General features: G+C 37.2%; 1 protein-coding gene across 3 annotated transcripts in view; it reads right to left on the reverse strand.

Moving 5' to 3' along the window:
* The window catches only part of LOC149178831 (protein ARV 2-like), a 434,005-nt gene that overhangs the window by 110,665 nt on the left and 297,375 nt on the right, over positions 1-25,965 (reverse strand). For all 3 annotated transcript variants that reach the window (XM_089420450.1, XM_089420452.1, XM_089420451.1), the window contains exons 8-9: positions 23,080-23,146; positions 22,750-22,825 (exon numbers count right to left, since the gene is read on the reverse strand). In XM_089420450.1, coding sequence (XP_089276576.1) covers positions 22,750-22,825; positions 23,080-23,146 — 143 coding nt within the window. The remainder of the gene's footprint in view (positions 1-22,749; positions 22,826-23,079; positions 23,147-25,965) is intronic.

Consider the following 25,965-nt stretch of genomic DNA (forward strand, 5'->3'; position numbering starts at 1 on the left):
CCTTCACCTCATTCCATAGGGAATAGCCCCCATAGCCCGTTGTTTGGAGACAGCTAGAACCGAGTGGGAGGGGATCAGAGTGACAACCCTTTCCCTGAGCAGTCGTCACAGCGCCTGTACAGTCTGGGAACAACATTTTTGGCATCATTTCCGAGGATAGATTTTTCTATTCTTGGTCCTCACGACATCCTCTTTTATCATATCATCTTGTGATCCTTCATTCTTCATTCATTATCCCATCAACGCCACACCTTTTAGCACCATTCTCTCATCATTTTTCATCTTCTCATCACCTTATCCTTTTTCCTCTCACTAATCCTCTCATCTTGTTCATCTTCACATTTAGCATTTTGACATTTAGGTTGGTTTCCTGTTTGGGTGGCGACTCCACTTATTCATCCATTCACAAGAATGTACTCTAGAAGGAATCCTGGTAGCCTGGTTAACCCGCTCATGATCCTGAAAAGGTTCTAAGATCTCGGTTAAACAAGTTACATTCTAGAGATCATTTAAATTTTCTCAGACAGGAAGCCCTCCTTGACCTCCATTTGCTTTTTATCAATCATCCATAAGTCTTAACATCATGGGTGAGTTTTACAGGCTTTGCAACTTCACAAATATCCAAGGATATTTGCATGATCTACCAAATTAATCTACTATGAGCAAGCTACCGCTTTTCCAAGAGAGCAATGCTATAAATGTCGAAGCACGTATAAAGAAATTCAACAGCTTCATCCAATGATTTGCTCATGCTACCGATTATAATCATGAAGATGTTCGAATGAAGTTATTTGTGCTTTCTCTAGAAGATGATGCTCTGGACTAGTTTCAAGATAGGGCTGATAATGCTTTTGATTCTTTGAGGACTCTCCTTGATGCTTTCAGAGATAAATATGGGGACAAAAGAGAAGGAAAATATTTGGTTAAAGAATTCAATACGATTAAGAAAAAAGAAAATGAAACAGTGGAAGAATTTAACCAAAGATTCAGCAAGATTCTAAGGGATATGACTCAAGATTACAAACCTCCTGACAAAACTATTCTAGAACAATACCTTGAAGCTTATCCCATGGAAAGCCAATATGAAATCAAACGTGTTCATCCCAACACTCTAGCAATTGCCCAAAGCATGTCTGAGGAATTGGAAAAGGATAAGAAATCCTCTGGGAAATCAGAAATCCTTGGTTATGAAAGAGTCCAACTTAAGTCTAAGGGAAAAGAAGTTAAAGAGGAAGAATCAGAAACAGTCAAGGAATTAACATGATTAGTAAGAGAAATGAAGATTGAGCATGCCAAACAAATAAATGAAATGCGCAATCAGTTAATATAGATAGAAAGGATGCACATGCAGAACGTGCCACCCAGGAATAACCATAATAACAGGAGTAATAATAACAATTTGTGGCCAAGAATGAACCCCCCGAGTGAGCAGAGACCCCATACACCGCTTGAGTTTGCTAACATGGGTGATGAGGTTGTTCCTTTCTGCAGACCTTGTGAGAGTTTTCATGAAGAAAGTACGTGTGCATTTGCTAGAAGAATCTTTGAAGAAAGTAAGAATCAACAGAATAACAAAGAAAATCAAGAAGACTCTAAGGAAGGTCGATGTGCAGACATGATTTCTTCATCCTTCGCCATTAATACTTTCGATGAAGAAAAGGACCCCATTACTCAGGCATATGGTGAAAAACCATCACAAGAACAAATTTTAGAGCTTGCCAAAAGTAAAGGTTACACTTATCAAAGAAAAGGTAAAGGCCAAAGTCAAGATAAGCAAGTTCCTTTTGAAAGATATAAACCTGCTTTAAAGGTAGATTGGGCAGCATGGATAAATAACATCAAGATGTTGATTCCAGTACTTGAACTATTAAAAATTCCTTCTCAAAGGGCAACTTTCTTCAGGGCTTTGGATATGCTTCAATAGAAAGATGACAGAAATAATCACAAATTAATTTAAAGGACATTAATTATTATATGACTAATGAAAATCATGAGCCATTCTTTCTTACTTTGGACACAAATGACAAATTGCTTCACAACTACATGCTAGATTCTGGTGCATCTAAGAATGTTATGACCAACAAGGTCATAGAGCAATTAAACTATAGGATTTCTAGATCGTACCATAGCATTTGATCAATGGAATCTAGAAAAGTTGAAGTAGTTGGTGTTATTAAAGATTTACAGGTAGCCTTAGCTGATTATCCTTACAGAGTCATTACCATGGATATAGCAGTTATTGATGTGCCAAATGTATAGGGAATGCTTCTTTCCCGGAAGTTTGCAACTGATTTAGGTGGGTACATTCAGATGGATTTATCTTATGCTACTATTCCAGCAGCAGTGGATGGCATGTCAGGTTGTACAAAGAAGTCGAAAGAAGGTACCACGTCGAAGTCCCAAAAAAGTTGGAGAATGATGAACTGGTAGTGCCACAAGAGCATCCACCTCACTTTGAATCAGAATTCATCCAGCCAGTGTGTCACTTTTTCCACCACCCATCCTCTCCGCCATGTAGAAAAAGGGGAAGATTTCAGATTGACAGAAATATGCAGCAAAGTGATGAACAGTCGCACCGACCTAAGAGGGTCAAATTCAACATGGGACATCTAAGAAGCAACCTATTGATCTACCAGTCAGCAAATAGATGCCTAAGATCGTGCCTCATCGATGACATATGATGCCATAGGGCATCATTTTGTACAGTATCTCTAACCCTACTCCCTTTTATTTTATGTCGTTGAATAGTTTTATTTGACACATTTATATCATGTCTTTATATTTCAGTTTGTTAGAGTAGATTTTTCTGTTCCAGCGATATTTTCTATTTATGCAGGATGATTTTGATTTTGACTGGATATCTATTTGATGCACTTATGTCTTCTTGGATGCAGGATTCTGAAGTTCCCATGTTACTTCATAAAAGCAACATGTCCCCATATGGAGCCAAATGTTGCACACATTTTGTCAAAGTTCTAAAGAAGCAGAAGTGCCAAAAATTTTCAACATGATCGGGTCATCTATCAATAGTCTATATGTCATTGTAAACCCATTTTGCAAGTTATGTAATGTAAATGATCCTAGTAAGACCTTTAGTATATGTAACAACCTAGGTAAATATATCATTTTGATGACAAATTTCATCCTAGGAGGTTTTTTAACCTTGTTGATTACATATGTTTCTAGACATGACTAATTAGAAGATTTTTTTCCCTCCAGCTTAAACCCCAAAGCTAGGGTGAAATTTATTGTCGAAATTTTAGGTGAGTCCTAGTCTTTTTAGTCGAGTCTGATGTAAAAGTGATTTGGGAATAATTTAAGCTAGTTGGCTTATTTATTTTATTACAAATCACTTGGTCTACTAGATCATATCGTGTCGCAGATTGGTTATGTGTCTTGAGGGTCTAAGCCAAATGTGTATTCCCCTTTTCAAGGTTGTAAATGTAAAATCTTATGTATTAGAGTGTGAAAAAATAATTAAATCCCATGATGTGTAAATTAATTAATTTTTTTGGCAAAATGAAATTAAATCCTAAGCCAAAAAATTAATTAATCAGAGTCAAATTAAGTTGTCTTAGGAAAAATAATTGGAAAATTGAAAAATTCGTTGGTCTTAAAAGAATCAATTTTTAAAGGTCTTCCACCAAAGGAATATTGTATATTTCAAAAAGAATTGGACTCTTCAACCTTGGTGGTTAAGTCAAAGTCAAAGTTTTGAGTAAATTAGATCAAAATAATTAATTTTGCGCTAATAAAAATGGAATAAAATGATAAATTCGAAAATTCCTCAAAAATAAAAAATAAAAATCAAGGACCAAGATTAAAAGATCTTTAAGTGTTTATCAATGACCAAGACTATTTTGACAAGGATTAAAGAAACTAGCTGTTATTTTTGCACTTCGGAGGATAAATCTATAAATTAGCGTCATTTGAGTCTCTAGCATCTTGATCTCTAGCTAGAAAATTGTTGTTGAAGCAACTTTGTAACTATTGTCCCGCTGGGAACTATTTTTTCAATAATAATAAAGACTTTGGAGTGCAATTCAAGGTGTTCTTGCTTATTGATCTGCGGCATGTGTTGACTATGAGCATCTCTATGTTGTGTTGAATATTGGTAAGATTTGTTTTTTCATTAGATGGAGATAAAACCATACTATTGATAGTTTTGGGCTAATCTTAAGTGGTTTGATTCCCCATGTGGTCTAACAAATTATTTTTGAGATAAATTCATAGTGCTTCGAGGTACTTCAGTGCTTGGCCTCCAAGTTCACAAACTTGGGCAAGAATAATTGTTGCTTGGATTTCAAATATTTATATGGTGGATTAAATATTCGCTAAGGATATAGTATACATTGGGGTTTCTAAAGTATTTTTAGTCATTCTTCAAAGGAAAAAACTCCATAAAACTATTTTTCTCAAAATTTAAAAGCTTTCAAAACCCTTGTATATTTGTAAATCTTGTAAATAATTTTGTAGATCTAACTTGTAAATTATTTTTTCTAACTTGAATTTTGAGGATTTTTAGTATTTTGTATATATTTGGGGTTTGGGTATTTTATTTTCATTTTTGCAGGTTGGATCAAGGGATCAAGTGGAAGAAGAACTAGATCTAAGCCCTTGAGGGTAAGATCTAGTCTCTAGACAATTTTGTAGGGCTATTCACAAAAGATTTTGCGGCAAAATTCAGATCCGAAGAAGGAAAAAAATTGAGACAAGGGTTTCAGTTTTTTGGCCTCCCTGGGACCAGATCTGGCTCCTCCAAGCCCAATGTCAGCCTTCTCTTGGCTTGTGTCACCCCTAGAGCCCCCAACATCATATTTTTAGGCCCTTGTAGGGCTGGTCGTAGGCTTTAGGGACCTCGGCCTTCCCTATTTGTACCCGCATCAAGGATATAAGGCCTTTTTAGGCCCATCTGTGGGGCTAAGAGGCCTCAACCTACCTCCTTCAGCTTAGATGGCAACCTTCTAGGCTTGTCGTGGTATTTTTGGCCCTTAAACCCTAGCTTTTCATCCCTTTTTGTCTAGCGTCTAGCCTTGAGTCCTTTTCCTCCAACATTAGCCAATTTGAGCCTCCTCTTGTCATTTCAGCCCTCGATCTGCCTTCCTAGCCTCTTTATCCCCCAACATTGGCCTTCCTTGGCTTAGCGTTGCCCTTCCTTGGTCATTTTCTGCCCTAATCTCCCCTAAACCCTCATCTAAATTTTTAAGATTGATTCCTTAGTGGTTTTGCAGGTTTAAGGTCTCCAAAATTATGGTTTTCAAGTGGCATCTTCATCCATAATTTTTGGGCCACTTGGGCAAGTGCTTCTACAAGGCTTGAGGCCTAGGGTTTGACCTCTAAACCCTAGTTTTATCTTTTTTTTTATTACAGCAGTTAAAGCAGTGATAATTAAGCCCTAAAGTCACATGCTACATGGTCAAAATTGATTAAAATTGCAAAATATTGATTTTCTTAAATTTTGGCCACTTGGGCACCCTAGATCTAGCCTAGATCTAACTTTTATGCTTACTGGAATTCACTGTATCACTGAAAATTTCAGGTCTGAAAATTTCTGAAGAATACACCTAAATTGGATCAAAAAACTAAAAAAAATTAGTTTCAATAAAGTCTTGCAATTTTTGGGCATTTTTGGCACTAATTGTAGTTTCATTAGCTTGTTGATCTGTCAATTATTCATTGTTGTAGTAAATATATCTGATCTGAAATTTTCTGAAACACACCCTCTAAAAACCCTAAAAATTGATTTTTTTCTTTGGTGAATTTTACTATTTTTTGGGTATATTGGGCATTGGTTTTGACATCACTAGCGTGTTGATCTGTGGGTCAATTTACTGCTGTAATAACTTATTACAGATCTGAAATATTATTGAATACGTCATCATAAAATAAGCTAGACACGTAAATTTATTTATGCTAGTCATTGGAAAGTTTTGTACTTCATGTGTTGGGCAAATTTTATAATTTAGAGTGATTTTTCTATCGCTGTCATAACATTAATAAGCGCTGAAATTTTCTGAAGTACTATTGTTGATTTGACTGTTGAAATCTAACACTTGTGTGGTTTACTCTAAGTTTGTAAAATTTCCGGAATTTGACACCTAAAGCACTCCTACACTTGAGCTCTAGATTTGATCTTGTGATAATTGGAATCTAATTAGCACATTTGTATTTGGTAATCACTCTAGTCTTGGCATCTAAGTTTTCATTTGGCTATCTTGAATGGTGATTAGTTTAACTTGAAGTGGTATCAAACGAAAAATTGGCATTTTACATCTTGTGAAAATTTGTTGAAGTTTTGCACTTGTGTCTCTAAAGCAATTTATCTTGTTCAAGATTTTCGTCTCATTGTTAAATACTCTCGCTATAAGCTAATTCGCACTAAGTACTTAAGTAACATAAACAATCTTAACTCACGATAATCTCACTCATAATCTCTTGCATAAACATCCTAGATCTAGCTTGCATTAAAACTTACCTCCTATCATAAGCTAGGTTGATAGAAATCTAAGGCAACCCTTCTCACCTAGCTTGAGGGGCTTGACAACTCTTCGGTGATTAACACGGTGACCTTGTAGTCGTCAGAGCCATAGTATTTGCAGTGCCAGAGGCATCGGGTGATAGGAGAACAATAAAAGGTATTGTTAATCAGGCCCTAACCTGCTTCCTGTTGGCCTCCTTCCCACAACCTACTTTGGAGCCTAGCTTCAAAATAGTTAAGGGAAGATCATACTTAGACTAGGCATATAATTAAAATCAAACAAGATCATTGCACCTCACATAGGTCCTAGGACTTGCATATCATATAGGTTAGTTAATCATTCAAGCAACGGGTGTCCATCCAATCACTTAGCCTTAAATTTATCATAAGCAAGAACTGTGACTCCATTAAGGCACTGGTCACATACTTAAAACCTAATCTAATCATTGATCTTGCTAAATTTAACCAAGTAACGAGGCCACTCATCCCTATCTCCCAAATAAATTGGTTTCCAACTTATTTTCCTTCACCTCATTCCATAGGGACTACCCCCCATAGCCTGTTGTTGGGAGACAGGGGCGGGGATTAGAGTGACAACCCTCACCCTCAGCGGTTGTCGCAGTGCTTGTATAGTCCAGGCAACAACAGGGTTGAATCAAGATTTAGTCTCTCAATTTTGTCAATCACATCACTCAAAGGGTCATTAGTGGTTGGAGCTTCATGCGGGTCATAGAGTGCTTTAGAATAAGATTCCACAAATTGATCCAATATAGGGATCCCCCCTTCAAGATGTGGAATCTCATTATCAAACTCTTGAAAATAATTTGCATGTCTGAATATATCCAAGCGATCAAGCTGTCACTCAACAACATTGTCAGTCTTGGAAGATTCAAGAAATATCACATCTCTAGATATTATAAACTTTTTATTCACTTCATCATAGAGACAGTATGCTTTGGAGGTATTTGAGTACCCCAAGAAGATACATTTGCGACTCCTTGCACTGAGTTTGTTTCTTTGTTCCTTAGGTATCAAGGCATAGCAGGTGGAACCAAAAACCCTAAGATGCCTCACCGAAGGAATGTGGCCATACCACATTTCATAGGGAGTCTTGTTTTTTAGAGCATGAGATGGACACCTATTCTTTATATACACAACACACAGAACTGTATCAACCCAAAACATCAACTTAACATTCATGAAAAACATCATCGAACATACCACATTTAAAATTGGTCCTGTTCATTCTTTCAGCTACTCCATTCTGTTGGGGGATTATAAGGCACAGTTGTTTGATGTTTGATCCCATGCCGGTGAAGATAGTTTTCAAATTCATTTGAAGTGTATTCTTTTCCATTATCGGTACGAATAAAGTCAATATGAGATTGTGCATCATTTTCAATCCATGCATGAAAGTTCTTAAACGTTTCAAAAGTTTCAGATTTTTCCTTCAATAAATAAACCCAACACATTCTAGTGTAGTCATCAATAAATGTCATCATATATTTATTACCATTTGCAGAAGGAACAGGCATTAAGCCACATAAATAAGAATAAATGAGTTCAAGTTTTCTATGTGCTCTGGAATGAGAATTATGAAAACATTGTTTGTTGCGCTTTCATAAGATACAAGCATCACATTGCTTAAGTTTCTTAGGAATCGTAGGCAAACCAATAACACCATTTTTCTTCAACAAATAGGGGTTGTCATAGTTCAAGTGTCCAAATCTAGCATGCCATAAAAGACTTGATGGAAATGTACCTTCGTCATAGTGAGAACTGTATGAAAAGTTGTGTACACGAGCAGAGGTTCCTTGCAGCTTCAGAAGCCTTTCTTCCTCTATCCCAGTCATGACAAGTGAGTGATCTGATGCTTTACTGACCTCGACCTTGCCATCAAATATATGAATAGAGTGTCCTTGCTGATAGATGTGTCCTCAACTCCGAGAGGTATAAAACATCATGTAGAAGAAAGTCTGGAAGACCAAGTAGTTTGAGCCTGATGGTGCCAAGCCTTGATGGCTTGACTTTTGACTTGCCTACAAAGTATACTACTCCATCAACATTGTCAATGAATTCTTCAAAGAAATCTCTCCTGAAAGCCATGTGGCAAGTTGCTCCTGAATCAAGCAACCAAGCATCTTTCCATGAAGCAAGTGAAGCATTGAATAAGTCTTCAGTTACTCCAATGTTGTAATGTGCCACAACATAATGAGTGGACTCAGGTGCTTTACCTTTTCCTTTGTCAGGTGTTTTACCTTTTCCTTCATTTCTTTCTTGCTCAAATTTGTCCTAAGGAAGCTTACATGTGGAAGCATCATGTCCATCTCTATTACATCGTATGCAATGAAGATCATACCTTTCTCCTTGGAAATGTCTGCCCCCTGCCTCTAAAATTCTTCCTTCCTCTTCCTCTTCAACCACCTCTTCCTCTAGAAGAATCTTGTGCATGATTATTCTCTTTTTGTGCAAGGCACGCTGCTTCTTCAGTAGACTAAGGAGTTGTCTTTTTCCCAAAAGCCTTTTCTCTCTCAACAAACTTCTTCTCAAGGGAGTCAAAGATAATCTCCTTAAGGTTGCCACTTGCTTGTAATGACATAAGATAATGTGAATAGGTGGGATATAGTGCCCTGACATAAGATATAAGAGGAATATGTATTTCAACACCAATGGCTTTTATGTCATGCATAATGGATCTTACTTCTGATGCTAAGGCAAGAGGGTCATCATTTTTCAACTCAAGATTGAACAACTTGATCATCAATTAAACAACTTCAAGTTCAAAGTGTGAGTCATACAATTCCTTCAACTTATTTAAGGCTTCAAAAGCATTTGAAAATGGAGAAATATGGTGACTCACCTCTTCATTTACGGACGCTGCAATCAAGGCATAGACTTTGTTATTCTTGTTTTCTCAAATGGCAAACCCCTTATCTGAAGTGGGTTTTTCAGGTGCATTGTCTCGTTCTCCTTCACAAATCCCTTTCCACAACTCATTGAAAATAAGGGTGTGTTTTATCTTCCGAGACCACTCATGGTAGTTCTCTTTGCCAGTGAAAACTACTCCCACTATTGATATGAGTAAATGAATCATAAAAAAAAACTATTAACTTTTGACTTCCAAAACAAACACAATCTTTCTTGATATCTTCTATTTAGGTGGAAAAACTTCACTATATTAATACTTTAATGTAACATATATTCCTCCACTCATCAAATATATTATATGATGGTTCCAACATATGAACCATATGATATATAACAAAAAAATTCTCAACTAATTTCATGTCTCAAAAATACCACCACCCGAAAAATCTCATTAAATAACCATTATATACCACCATCTAAAATTCTCATTACATACCATTATCCAAAAATTTCAACGAACTTTAATAGGCTACTACTGTCTTCAAGGGAACTTAATGCAAATCATAATATAAGCATCACCATATATTAAGGTATGTACCATAATGCACTTTATAACATAAACATGTACTTCATAAGAGGTGAACTCAACTCACGGTTTTAACATATAAAAGAGAGGTCATCGCACCATACCGCATATACCACGCACAATCAACATGTATACGTCCACCATATACAATGTTAGGCCCAATTCTCCAAATGAGTTCACGCAAATTAACAGTTAAACACCTCAAGTCGTAGAATTCACAGGTCGGGTTCTTGTGCACATGGTCATTAAAATATGAACTGACTTTTACAGGAGCTCAATGCACAGTGTTTGTTCCCAACGCACACGGTCATTGCAACAACATTCACCATTAAAACACACAGATTTCAAGGGAGAAGGTTCATGAACAGTGATGCTATAGATTTTTCAACGTAGAAACACAATTTCTGGCATCGACCAACACATATACAGTCTTTCAAAATATATATGTGCCATTACCATCTCACATCACATAGCATTCCACCCTAGAGATATAGAATCTAACAATGTTTAACACAACATTCAACTCACAAATCACACAGCAGCATCAACCATTAACACAGAGAATGAATAAAGACAGAAGACAAAAATGACCATAAGGACAGTGTAACAGAGAGTGACAAGAGTTACAATAGAAAGAAACTAAATTTGGGCCTGTGCTCTGATACCATGTCAGGCCAACTATAACTCCATGAATAACTTGTTGCATTTTCATTAAGATAGCATATGATTATATACAAGGAGAGAGAGATTATTGGGTTTCATCTTCCAATGTCTCTTCATCTTCCAACTTCCTTTTATTTTTACTATTTACAATATTTACATCAGTTTACCTAATCCCACAGATTAGGTGTCAACAATAATCGAAGTTGTGTGAAGCTTTTAGAGAATCTTGTGTTCCATGACAAGTCAAAGCACATTGTGATCAAGTACCACTACATCCATAACACGGTACAAAGAAGAGAAATAAGGGTCACTCAAGTATATCTTCAATGATGAGAAAACCACTGATATTTTGAAGAAGTTGTTGCCCAGAGAGAAGTTCGTGTACTTGAGAGACAAGTTGGGGCTTGTGGAGATTACCCCACTCGTTGAGAGGAAGTGTTGACTGGATAACAACATGGATGGAAATTCTCCCAATAGGGAGAATGGTTTGAGAAGCCCAGAATGCTCCTGAGATAAGGTTGAGTGAGGTCTTACAACATCTAAACCCAATCACTCCCCAAGTAAGGGTTGAGTGAGGTCTTTCAACATCTATACTTGGTCACTCCCAAGGATAGGGTTGAGTGAGGTCTTGTAGCATCTAGACCCAATCACTCCCCAAGGTAGGGTTGAGTGAGGTCTTTCAGCATTAGAACCAAGAGTTCTCCCCAAGAGGGTTGAGTGAGTGCCTGTTAATACTCCCCAATAGGGTTGAGTTTCAACATTTTGGCCTAGTGAGAGGCCTTGAGATTTGAGGACCGATCACTCTGAGAGAGTGACTCCTGATATGTTGATGATAAGCCATGGGTTAGGTACCAACCAGTGTGAAAATTCTTACACTTTGAAGGAACCCATACTGCATCAAATTTGAATCTACTTCACCTACTTGATTTTTAAATTACATTCATCAAGTTATTCTTCTAAATACTTAAGCAAATTACTTCTGCAACCTACACTAATTGAATATTTGATCTCATGAAATAGAAAACAGAGCAAAGAACAAGATACATAGGACACACTTATTTTTGGACACAATAGTCCCCAGAAAAACCCAATACGAGAAAAGCGGTCAGTAGTTCTGAGGGTTTATTATTATGCAGGAGAAATATCTGAATACAAATCTGGGATGCTCATCTAGCAATCCTTTACAAAGAATATACTGACGGGAAATCTGAGTGAGTTTTACCTCACTTCACCCAGCAGAATTCTGGTTGATCCAGCACAACACTGGCTAACCCTGGCTATTTCCGTGTTGGCCCTGCGTAGGCTCTACGTCAGCCTTTCAGGCTCTGCGTCAGCCCTATGTCAACTTCTCTTCCCTCTGCGTCAGCTATTCCAGTTGTTTCGGCAGTTCTAGTTGTTCCCGACAGTTATGGATTCTGCCTGACAGATAGTTTTTCTGCTCTACATTGGCCCTCCTGGCTTTGCGTCAAGATTGCGTGGGCTCGGCTTGGCCCAGTGTCAGATCTCTCAGCAACTGCATTGCCTCTCTGCAAGCTCTCTCCTCATCTCTATCAGTATTCTCCAGAAAGTCTTTCTCCCGGATTCTCATTGCCCCTCTGCTGCTGAATGATCACTTAGTTCGAATTTCTCAGGTTCCTAGCCCCAAGAATCGAACTCCAGATCAATTCTCTCTCTCTCTCTCTCTCTCTCTGTTTCCAAATGAACCCCAAGCCTCCATTTTATACTTTTCATGTTGAGTCTTGAACAGTCGAGATTAAGTCTCTAATCAACGACTAGGATTAAAACATGACTTGATCAGCCTTCTAGATCGTTTTCACTCATATTTTGATTAATACCCATTAATATTTTAATTTCCCTAAGTTTAGACTTAGAAACCCCATTAAAAATATTAATTATTTTAATAAAATACAATCCGGGTGGAATTTCACCAAACGGTTTCTAGTTTCTTTAGAACTCATGTGCCTTAGCCTCTCCACCAATTTTCAAGTCTAGATCACTTTCAATGCTACCAAAAACTAACAACCAGGATATGGACACTAGCGGATGCTTATCGCAGATGACGATGCTAATAATGATGATGTTGATGATGATTTGATATAACATTTTCCTTAGAGAAATTTGTCAACTTTTGAACATCTATGATAGTCATTATGAATACCTCCCTAGTTAAGAGGGAGTGTTGAATTTTGTAACTATAGTCGGTCTACCAAAAACTAACAACCAGGATATGGACACTAGTGGATGCTTATCGCAGATGACAATGCTAATAATAATGATGTTGATGATGATTTCATATAACATTTTCCTTAGATAAATTTGTCAACTTTTGAACATCTATGACAGTCATTATGAATACCTCCCTAGTTAAGAGGGAGTGTTGAATTTTGTAACTATGGTCAGTCTTCATAATGTATATTTGGCCACTTGATGTATTTATATTGATTATTGTAAAGCATATTTTAAATGCTAGAGTCAAAAGAAAATTATATTTTGAGTCAAGTCCCATTTGGACTTTTGAAAGAAGAAAATTTGAATTTTTGAATTTGAAATTTTTGGCTCCAAGTTTGTCAAGTCGGCCTCCCTCCAAGTCAAGTCAGCCTAGGCAAAGGAAAAAACCCCTTCGACCCAGCAGATCACAATATAAAGGCAACTCGACCTCATTCTCTCACCAACAATTCACATTCTCTCAAGAAGACAGTTTTTGGGCATCCTAGCGAAGAACAAGAAGGAAAAGAAGGACGAATAGAAGGATGAATTGTATCTCTTTCTCTCTCTCAAGCCCAAATGTGTGGATAGTCTCTCTCTCTGTAGTTCCCGTTTTCTGGGCAGTTTTTGTTGCAGGGGCTGAAATTTCTGGGCAATTTATGGGGGGCGAAATTCAGGGATTCTAGCAGTTGCAAGAGGGCCGAAATTCTAGGTTATATCAAGTAAAGAAAAGTGTTAGATCAAGTCCACTGGCTTGACTTGGAGGGTTTGACTAGGTGTGATCTAGTTGATGACTAGTAGGTCTAGGTGTGTCTCTTGTTGAACAGAAGAATTTCTCTATTGAAAAGGTTGTTGGGTTTTTCCCCTTATGGGTTTTCTCGGGGTAACTCTTGCCTTCTCTTTGTGCATTTTGATCTCTACTGTTCTACTGTTCTTGCATGGTTGAATTTCTGAAGTATAATCGCTGAATGATATATTGGAATAATTAAAAGAAGATAAACATTGAAAGCAATTATCAAGTTTTCAAAAATATTGTGCTAGTCTCTATTACACTTACAAAATCAACACAATATACTCTTTGCCACACACTGACATAGCCCTAGCAAGCTACCACTCCACTCGGCATATACAATGGGATCAAGTGCATCTACACATACTCAAATTGGCACCCTCACACAACAACATATCAACATTGCTCAACACTACATAGCAGCATAAACAAGACTCAATGGCAACTCCTAGTAGTAATATGGAATTACAAAGCTCATGACCATATATTGGCAGCTTCAATAGCATACAAACATGATTGCAACTCAATGCAGCATACAAACCAAACCCTGACATAGATACGCACTAACAATAATAAACTACTCTGCAATATCAAATCTGCCTCTATCATCAACAATGCTTGCACAATCTCAGACTGCAACATATCTCATCACACACAGCCATAATCCACACTAGCACTGATCAAAGAGTCTGACTAGCAAACCCTCTGCTCCTTTGTCTCTGTTTTGAACTAAGACACTTTTTCCAATGCATCACAGTTACAAACCATCGCTCAAGATCATACACAAGTCATTTTCTTCACCAGTGTTACACATGAGCGAACACACTGAAACACATTACTCTAATGCACCAAGTGCTCCATTCACGGGCCAAAACATGTACCAGGCTAAGAGATCGATCACATCTCTATTATGATCTTACAACTCACAGACCATATGCTTTCTGCTAATCAAATTGATCAAAGCATTAATACTTCAATCCAAAGGTTGATCTTAAGACAGATCATGATCATGCCATCGCTCAGATATTGAGATCACACCTTCTCCGTTGTACAGGAGTATTCATTCAACTCTCAACCCGCACTTCATCACACTCTGTTCAGTCTACGACAAAACCATTAATTGCTCAAGCCATTCCATCGCACCAGTGCTGAGGTAACACGCACAACAATTCGCACTGTCAATTTTTTTCACACGCAGGTAACCATACACACATCGTCACTTCGATCTATCTCAGTGCCATTGACTCAGTTTGCTCAAAAACCTTGTACAAGAAGACCAATTCCACTTTTAAATGCACACACTAAGTCACATTACAATTCCACCTCAGAGTTACGATGCACCACCTCCATGGACCAAATCAAAACAATCAATTATGTTTCACTTTGCCTTTGATGACTGAATCAATTTACTTTGGAGACCAGATCAACCATACGTTAATCATCATGAAAAAATCAAAATGATTACTTGATTGCTACAGATATGGCCTCGGATCAGGCCCATATTGGACTTAGAAACTCAGCCTAGTAATAACTGAACAGTGAGCCATAACCAGAGATGAAAAAGGCAAAATACACCCCAAAAACAAAGAACTTCGCTCCACCTTATCCTACTGATCTGTGTTGATAATTTCAGAGCTTGTGATGAGGAGAAAAAATGTGTATACATAAGGCAGATGGTGTTGAAGAATCTAGGGCAAATGTAGTTAATGTGATTCTTCTTAGCATGATAACTATTTGTGAGGTGTTTTCAATTTTTCTTCTTATTCCAATCTTCACTTATTATTATTAGAATGTGTCTTCTTTAGTTCACCAAATAGCTACCAAAATAAAGAGACAAGAACACAAGATGCTTGGCTTTCTGTCAGGGCCAAAACCTCTCCCTCTTGGAGAGGAAAACCCGCACAAAATTCTTCTTATAGAGATTCCAATTGACAAATACCAAGACCATGACCCTTGACCTATTATGCCACTCCAAGACCAAGACACCAATCCTCTTCTTCATCATAGCTGAGATCATCATCACTGCTGCTTCACCGAAGTCATTATTGCTGCACCTTCATTGAGATATTCATTATAACAACGAGATCATTACTGCACCTTCATTGTCACATCTTCACTGAGATCTTTTCATGATTGATACTTGTAACTATGTCTTCATCAAACAGAGACCAAGAACTTAACTTCGTCCAGATTGTATGTTGTGTCAGAGTATGTTACTGAGAGATCTATTCATCACAATTACACCGAGACTGAGTGAGCTACGATGGGATCATCAAGATTCATTATGACTGTATTCGATTATGACTGTGTTCAGAATGAGAGATTATGACTGTGTTCTCTGTTTGATCACCAAGATTCTCTTATTACAGCTATCCCGAGACTTTGACTATAAATCTTCTTCATTACAAGTATGTCGAGATTGTATCTCTCCATCCATAGGTATGCCGAGACTATAACAGTAAGTATGTCGAGAATATCTTACACAGTGACTGTGTTTAGCATGTTGAGACTGTAATCATGAGGAGACTGTAATTGCCACCAAAGTTGCAGAGGTATCCTTACTCCTGTAATGCGGATATCTGACCTGTACCCATACGAAAATTACCCTGTGACAGACCTCCGAAAATCTCAGACAAGTCTGAGTTCTTCACTGCTATTTTGTGGATACCCTAGCTGGGTATTTATAGTAGTTCGTTCTCCATAATTAGCCGACGTGTCCATTGAAAGGATGTGTCTATTATTTGAGCCAACTTGTCATTTATATATATTTGCAGGCCGACATGACTGTGTTTTACATCATTTTGTTAGTTGATGTCTTCAGGAGGATTGTGCTTGTCTTGGAGGGCCTTTTAGACTAGTATACATTTACACATAGGCTCAAGAAGAGCTCCTTATACATGACTTTGACTCTTTGACTTTCCTAGACCTATGAAATGAGCAAGAAACTCATTCTTATTATGTACAAAAATGATATTTCCTTTGCTTGACAAGTACAAAGATCAAAATTACATTTGTAGATACCGAACCTACCTACACTTTCTTCAACAGATGGCTGCCTCCTTTTATAGTTGCCACAAGGGGCTTAAGTGGGGGGTGACTTGTCGATTAGTTTAATTTTAATTAAAAATACCCTCAATAAATGAGGCCGACTTTATATTTCTCATGAAACTATTTTACAACAATAAAATTGCTTCTTTTTAGGGCTAAATTGGGCCTCCTTTTGAGCATGATAATTTTGTTGATGAGCCAAGTCATAATTGCTTGGGTGAAGGTCATGTCATTATGATTTGTGTTATTATTATTTGTTGGCTTTGGGTGAATTGGCCCATGCATTGGGGCACACTATCTTCAAATGCGCATATCTCCTCAAACAAGAGGAGCCACATGGTGTGCCACCCATTGTTGGAAATGACATGACGAACACTATCAATTGTTGATGGTCTAGCATGCAATTTCATATTCAACTGCCTCAACAAGTGTGGGAAAGTGTGGGGCTTCTTGGCTGGTACTTCCCATTATTTCAATATGACGTACATTAAAAGCATTCATGCCAAAGCTTCTTCAAGGCATCGTCAAGACTTGCCTTCTCATCTTCATTGCTTCCAAAGGGGATGTGCTCTTCATGCCACTCACCAACCACTGACTTTCACATCAATGACGACACCATTCAACACATGGAATTCTCCCCAAGGCTTTGGTTCTCAGCAGGGCTAGCACATTTGTATCTGCATTGCAGCTATGTACTCTACACTTTGACTTTAGATTTTAGATTCTACATCTTTGATCTTACAGTTTCTATATGGCTTTATAATGCTTTTATAGGAGTGGCCTTTGCACTTCCACTTTGTATTGACATTGTTGTACTTAGTAGTTCCATAGCCTAGTTGTGGTTACTTGTAGGCACTAATAAAATTATCTATCTTATCTTATCGGTTGGATACAAACTTGCAAAATATAGTTGATTTCACTAATTCTTTGATAACTTGAAACAAAAACCTGAGAAAAAAAAAAAATCTTACTATGCACCATAAATCAGAAGCAGTTAAAGGGGGCATATATTGCATCAAATACAACCTATGAAACCGGATTCGTTGTATTTTCCTCAAGTGTCTGAATCCTACGAATCGAACACGATTCGCCCTAATTCGAATCCTAAATTCAGGACACACTCGAATTCAGGTCGTGTCCCGTTAGGACACAACGTGACCTGAAAACCAGATTCGAATCTGGCGAAAAGGAACTTGTGGGCCTTTAAAATCAGCGCATTCCTATTTTTCTTTACCATTTTCTCTCATTCCTTTTGCAAATAGTGAGTTGTGGGTTTGTTGTTAGAAGTTTGGAGCAAGGAGCCAAGGGTTTGGAGTGCTTTCAAAGAGATTCAAGCACCAAGTAAGTGCATTTCATCTCTATTTTTTTGCATTTATATTACAGCAATTTGTAGATGCATTTCTTTTACAGATTTGTGTATGTTTTGTTTATTTTTTTAAGTATTCATGGCTCAATCAAGGGAAGCAAGTAGGGCGCAAAGGAAGGGGAAGAATGTCCCCATTGGATATGCCCCTCCTCCCCCAATATCATCAGAGTCTGCTGCAAGTAATGTTGAGGGAAGACTTCCTCCTAAAAGTAACATTGAGAAATATCCCTTGTGGAAATATGTCCCAAGAGAGAATGGGCCAAGCAGTAAAGGGAAGGGAGGAGGCAATGTGCATTGGAGATGCAACTTTTGCCACGGTACTTTCAAAAGCACATATTTTCGTGTGAAAGGCCATTTGTTGGCTTTACCAGGTTGTGGAGTTGGAGCTTGCATAGTTGTCCCTTTACAAAAGAGGAAAGAAATGGAAAAAGAGTTCACTGTTGGTATGGCAAATGTGGCTGCAAAATCAAGAAAAACAAATAATGATGACCCCCTTCCATTTTTTAGGAAAGGCACCACCAAATTTCCATTTGAGAGTTCTATTGGGGGACAAGCAACGAAAAGAAAGGCAATTTCACTTGGTCCAATGGACAAGATTTTTCAAAAAGAGAAACGGGAAGAACTTGATCTCACCAGTGCCTTCTTTTTCTATCAAAACATCATATCCTTTAATGTTGCACGCTCACCTCTACTTATTGAGATGTGTCGAGCTCTAACTCACGGGTCTCCATCATGGTATGTGCCTCCTAGTTCAAGGAAGCTTAGAACCACATTGTTGACGAAGGCAAAAAAAGAGCTGCAAAAAATGCTTGAGCCTATTAAAGCATCATGGCCAACATCTGGGGTTAGCATTGCTTTTGATGGATGGCCAGATCCAGCATGACACCCACTCATCAACTTCATGGTGTCTTCCTTGAATGGTCTAGTTTTCTTGAAAGCTATGGATACACTTGGAGAATACAAAGATGCACAATATATGGGTGAGTTGTTTATTAAAGTTATTGAAGATGTAGGTGTTGATTCTTGTGTGCAAATCTTACAGATAATGCACCTGTTTGCAATGTTGCTGGCATGATTGTGGAAGCTAAATATCCACAAATGTTTTGGACACCTTGCATTGTCCATTCATTGAACCTAGCACTAAAATCCATTGCTTCTTATGTGCTTTGGATTGGTAACATTATTGAGGATGCACAACATATCCGTAACTTTGTACAAAATCATACAAATGCCCTCACTATCTACAAGGAGTACAACAATCTATCATTGTTGAAGATTGTTGATATACAGTTTGTCTCTTCATTCATCATGTTGAAGAGGTTGAGGGAGGTCAAGACCGCTCTTGGGGCCATGGTTATTTTTGAGTTTTGGTCTTTTTGGAGAAAGACAAATCAAGTAGCCTCTAACAGAGTGAAGGACACAGTGCTAGATGATGTTTGGTGGGAGAGGGTAGATCTAATTATTCAGATCATGGACCCTATCATTTCTTTTCTTCAATTTGCAGATACAAACAAATCCATCCTAGGAGAGGTTTATGACGGATGGGATTCCATGATTGAATCTATGAGGAGCATTATTCTACAAAGTGAGTGCCCCGAGTATGAGACATCACCAAAGGCCTTCTGTGGTACTATACAGGATATTCTTGTCAGAAGATGGGACAAGAATTGCACACCATTACATTGTTTGGCTCACTCATTGAACCCAAAATACTACAGCCATGAGTGGCTGAATGGTGGACCTTCCCGCAGATTCCCTCCTCACGTGGATGGTGAAATCTCACAGGGGAGGAAAGATGCATTCAGGCAGGTTTTTCAAGATAGAGCATTGCTTAATGAGGTGGAGAATGCCTTTCCAGAGTTTTCCATTGGCACTGGTCGATTTGTAGGATATGATGTGATTAGAGACAAGGGGGCTAAGAAGCCCTATTCTTGGTGGGCAAATCATGGGGCAACAAGCCCTCCTCTTCAGCAGTTAGCCATGAGCTATGTTGCAGGAAACGTATGGCAAGGGAGCGTTTCCATACGGAAACGGGTACGAAACACTGGAACGCATTTGGTACGGCCCTGAAACGCGTTTCAAGCCATACTGCGACGTTTCACGAAACTGAAACGTGTTTCAAGGCCATATGACTCACGTTTCAGCTTTTTACTTGTGTTTTTTTTTAATTTGTTTTCTAATTTATTTTTAGGTTATCCTAGTGACTTCTAGTTGCTTCTAGATGCCTGTCTAAAGTTATAAAAGTGAACTTTTGCCCTAGTGTTGATATGCAATTCATGATAATGTTAAATTCTTAAAGTAAAAGCGATATTCTCCTTTATTTTTCATTTTCATCCTTATACTTAAATTTTTAACATTACCATGAAATGACTCAGGATGTTTGAGAGTGGTTTTGCCCTCATTGGATTTCATATGGAGAAAGTAGAATTTTAGATCTCACTCAAAATCCAGCAGACTTATCTGTTTTTCAGGATTTCAAGATTGGGGGGATTGCAATGTTTCCATTGGATTTTATCATGTACTAGGGTATGGAACTTGTATTTAATCAAGAGAACCAAGCCCTCTATGCAAGGGAGACTCCCAATAATGAAGAGCATGTAGGCTACTAGGGTATGAAACTTGTATTTAATCAAGAGCACTAAGGTCGTTTGACTATGTAGGAGGAGACTCCCAATCAAGCACGAGACAAGAAATTAGAAATTTCTCGTGGCTGATTTTGGATATTTCTATTTTCATTATGTGATCATTCATGAGTAAATGTGATGTAAATTTAGAGACTTATAGTTTATACATTGACAATTGACAATTTTATCATAATGTAATAAATTAGAATGTATCATATATGCTTTATGATTGCACATATTTCTTAAATGTCCTAATATATATATATATATATATATATATATATATATATATATATATATATATATATTCGCGTTTCCCCGTTTCCAAAATTTAGGGAGGTCGCGTTTCGTATCGGTTCCCGTTTCGGAAACTCGTACCCGTTTCCCTGTTTCGTGCAACCTAGGCCATGAGGCTCCTCTCTCAGGTGACTTCATCCTCTTCTTGCCAGAGGAATTGGAGCACATATGGAAATTTGTATAGTGTGAAGAAAAGCAGGCTTGAGTAGTCCAGGGAAGAGACAATGGTGTATGTGCACACCAACCTTCGTCTTATTTACAGGCAGAGGGAAGAGTGGTTGAAGAGAAAGACAAAGATGTGGGATGTCTTTCCTGATGTTATGGCTCTGGACAGCAGTGTTGAGTTGGCATTAGCCAACATGGATCTCAATGATCCAATGCTAGAGCCTGTTAGATTTGATGATGGTGATATTCTAGAGGGGTCATCCTCCACACTAGCAAATGCAGAGGTGACTATGGATACAGGGGAGGAGGAGGATGCAGAGGAGAGCAGTGGTGACCATGATGATGAGAACATTGATGTTGATTCTGATGATGACTATGAGGATTGATGACTCATGAGTCATGGGCTACCTACTACCTTGAGGCTTGTATACCTGTAGTTGTTTTACATTTTCTATTTCTATTTGCCATTGGCATTGCACTACCTATGTAACACATTTTGATTTGATGACTTAATGAGAAAACTACAGCTATCAGTGTCTTTATCTTACTATCTTGTCTTTCTCCTATTGGATCATTGATGAATTGAATATGTATTATGATTTATCATTTATGAATTTAGAATTTATGATTCATTGATTTATCATTTATGATTTATGTGACATGTATTTGAATTTTGTATGTACTATGCATGCTATAATATTACTAACTTACTTTGTAAACAGTAAAACTAACATCTATCAATTTGTTTGAAATCAATGAATTTGTATCATTAATGAGAATTTGTGTAAGAAATATCTAATTTTTAATATATATATATATATATATATATATAATGAATCCTACGTGTCCTGTTCCGGGGGGTCAACGTGTCCAAATCCGACACTCGAATCCCCGTATCCTACGAATCCCGAATCCCCGTGTTAGGTTACTTAGGATACAACATGTCAAGGGAGTGCCAATGGTATCTCCAACCCCAAAATAGGTGACTAGGAATGCAGCGTTTCCATCATCTATATCATATTAATAGATGCACTTTGTAGGCAATAACAGCCACGAAAAGCTTCAAGAGTGAAGTCAATGGTTCACTGCCTGAGATATGAACCTACACATTTCTTTTTTGCAGTATTCACCTGTAAAATCCGAAGGCACGGGTAGGACTGCTACTTAGATGGTTAAAGTAAAAGATAAGAGTCCTCAGTGCAAGCATCTGTGGAAGAAAGAAAATGCCAATGAAAATGCTCAAGTTGAAAATCAATCCTAATTGCTAATAAAGCAACGTTAGAGTTTTTTAGTGGTAAGAGTGTATATATTATTCCCATATATATCGACTGCACACAATGGAAAGTTTTTAATACCTAAATGTGAACTATTTTGGTTTCTGGTTTTGGCTATTTAATTTTGAAGGTATAAATGGTCATCTATGTGTGACTTAAATAATCATTGTGGGTCAAAGAATCAGCATAGGGGCAAGGAATATATAACTAGAAATATCAGAATGTGTCATTTTCCCAAGAATTGTTAGAATTTGTAATCATCCCAAAAAAGTCTTGACAGTTAAGTTACCTTAAGTATTTAGAGGCTGCGTTTAGTTTTACTAATACAATAAAAAATTCAAATGCAATATTTAGAAACATGACAGAAAAAAACAGAGATATTTACCATTTACGGCAACAGCATTGGAGGAAAGCACAAAGACATCGATGATGAAAACAGCTGATGATGGAAAATCCCAAACCTAAACCATAAAAGTTATTGAGTAGTCATTACTGGACATCCACAGTGCATTTTAAGATAAATCAATTGTATCAGACACGTGTAGGGTGTACACCAACGAACAAAAAATAGATGAAAAATAAATATTACTTTGATACCCCGGAAGCATCAAGCAGGACACCTACTGCATAAAATCAATTACTTTCCTAAATTATAAAGAATGTAAAACAACTAATTTATGCCAAAATAAAGCAACAAACTAAGTGATATACATACCATCATGACAGTCATAAATATCTTGAAATAGCTTGAGAAGAGCACTGCCATGCAAATCTCCATATTCCTGAGGAAAGAATAATCGAGACATTATATGATAGGTAACAAATCCTAGTGCACTTGTTGCTTAAAGGAATATCTAATATTCAATTATAAGTATGTATCATTTAAGTCCCCAATTTTTGTGTCAATACACACTGCCAAAACAACCTAATTTTCCTTTAGAGAATCCATTCAATGTTGTAGATCTCAATCTGGTCAAATATTTAAAAAAAAATTGTAATTGAGCTGTAAACTAAGAACTATTTTATTGGAGATATCTTAATCATTGAAACAGGATTGGAATATATTTTTATTTTGATCTAACAAAGCTAGTGATCAAATTTGAAGAGCTAGTCTCAATTTCAATTGGAATGACATATTTTCATCTAACTCTTCCAAGATGAAGAGTTGTAGAAATTATTGTACTTCAATCAACAAAAAACTAAATTAATATTACCCATCCAATCAAACTTAAAATATAAAATTATAATTTACACATTCAACACTTCTATCAATAATAATAATAATAATAATAAATGCACTAAGAAATTGTGGAAAATGGTATAAATAAAAAATCCCTGCAAATGAATAGAACAGACCTAATTGCCACAAATGTGTGGAGACCATTATTCACTTTATAAAATCACAACTTGCAACGATGAATTATACACATAACTAATTGTTTTAGAATTATTGAATAAAGGACAAGATATGGAAAATAAAATGGACTCCGGATGCAGATGAACTATGAAATCGTCCTCAACGCAGACATTTCCTTGTCAACAACTTACAACTCTTTTCACACCGCAGTAGACTTGCACACATTGATTCAATAATACAATATATTTTGATCGGTTGAATTTAGTAATTTAAAGAAAAAAATCTAATATGTTATTCCCTCAAAAATTAATAGCAGCTTGTTTCTTTATAACAACATTGAAGACAAGCCCCAAGGGTTAGCTCAGTTGGTCGAGTTCCTGTAGCTAAGTACCTTGCCAATTGAGAGGTCACGGGGTCAAATCTCCTCGACGCCCTTGGGGTTAGGGCCTGCTTGTTTGGTCGGCGGGTAGATCCCTTCAGATTAATCTGCCTGGATTTTCCCGTGGATGTAGCGGCCACCTAGTGTCTGTAAACCACCCTTAAAAAAAACAATGTTGAAGACAAATGTTTAAAAGTTCAAAAAAAAAATACAAAATATAAACAATTTTTATATCTACTTAGTAATATAAAATAATACTGTGAATTATTGAATTCAAAAAAAAAAATCACCCCATAAATCTGATGAACTGTTTGAAGAAATAGTTAAGCATCTTACATAAAAGAAATTAAAAATTAAAAATTAAAAATTTAATATATTCTCTTATAATCTATGGCAGATCTAACCATGAACCCGCTTCATTATACTATCACACTATTGTAACCACTATAGCACAGAGCCATATCTTTTCAATTCTACGTACCCCTAAATTTGTAATAAAAATTACAAAAGAAAAAAACATAAGTGTGTAGAAACATGAAGGAAATAATGAAAAAATAAACAAAGAAAGTAGAGGTCATCTACCTGGACTAACACTTGCATTTCAGATGACGGCTCTTCCACAGTGGCCAGTAAAGATACTAAAGATACTGTTGTTCCTTCCTAGGGCCATCTGCTATGGACGCTATTCTAAGGTATGTAACATATTGTTCTATCATAGCAGCCATCATAGTGTCGAGATTTCAACATCTCCCCATAATTATGGGGCTCTCCATGTGAATTTTGTTAATATTGCTCCTAGAATCCTTTAATTTTCCTTATTTTGGCTGATTTTCACATTTCTTGTTTTTTATATTTTCATTGCTTTTGTTTTGCTATCAACTTTCCAATGGTTCAAATTTCGCTCCATTCCAACTTACGCTTTTTATGATTTTATAATTTTTTGTAAATTGAATAAATTAAATTAATTTAAATATGTAAATAAAATTAATTAATTTCTATATTTATTTAATTTTAATTAATTAAAATTTAGTTAATTTGTAAACATAAATTTTAATTATTTATTAATTTAATAAGTTAATTATTAAGCTCCCTAGGTTGAACAGTGTTTGAGTTGAGTCATATTGAAACTGGGCGGGAACCGAGCTCTGAACTTTCAATGGCGAACGCTCCTTTGCTACTTGCTGGGATCTTCCCCAAGGCTCACTATAGATCGCTCGAAGGTGGTCGCAGGTCGCTAGGCTTTCCCTCTCTCCTGAGGAAAGAATCACGTCCGGTTGAGGTAACATTTCGTTTTTTTCATTTCCAAAATGGGTTTTTTTGGCCGCATACACACCTCCAAGCACTCAGTTTCCTCGGCGGGGGTTTTGTCCTCCAATTTTCTTTACCTGAGCGCCTTTCACGATTTCTTCTACCACTGCTCGGTTGGTCGGTGGCTGGGGTTCCTAGCTCGCCGACTTCTGTTGCCGTCATACCACCTCCTGTCCTGCCAGCACCATCCCCTGTCATCAGATTTACACCAACTGTTTGCTGCGCGAGTGGATAAGAGAAGGACTTACAGTGTCCTGGCTCCAATCTATTCTAGAGGAATCCCGTGCGCGGGAAGGGGGGTTGACCACATCGGGCCACATAGATTTTGGCACTATGACAGAGCACACAAAAAATTACCTCCATAATCCAAATCTGAATCTAGCAGGAAGTAGACAATATATAAAAAGCTGGGGTACAGTGGGGTTTGAAGTAAAATCGCCCATTTTTACAGATTGTGGCCCCAAAATCACAGATTCATTACACGTGGGTGAAAAACGGATTAATATCTTCATCAAAAACACAGAGGGCAGCCATCACTGTATGAGGCTCAAAAAGGG

Source organism: Pinus tabuliformis, chromosome 4_1 (assembly GCF_031772625.1).
Source record: "Pinus tabuliformis cultivar Carrire ecotype Pingquan chromosome 4_1, CPIR1, whole genome shotgun sequence".
Taxonomy (NCBI): Eukaryota; Viridiplantae; Streptophyta; class Pinopsida; order Pinales; family Pinaceae; genus Pinus; species Pinus tabuliformis.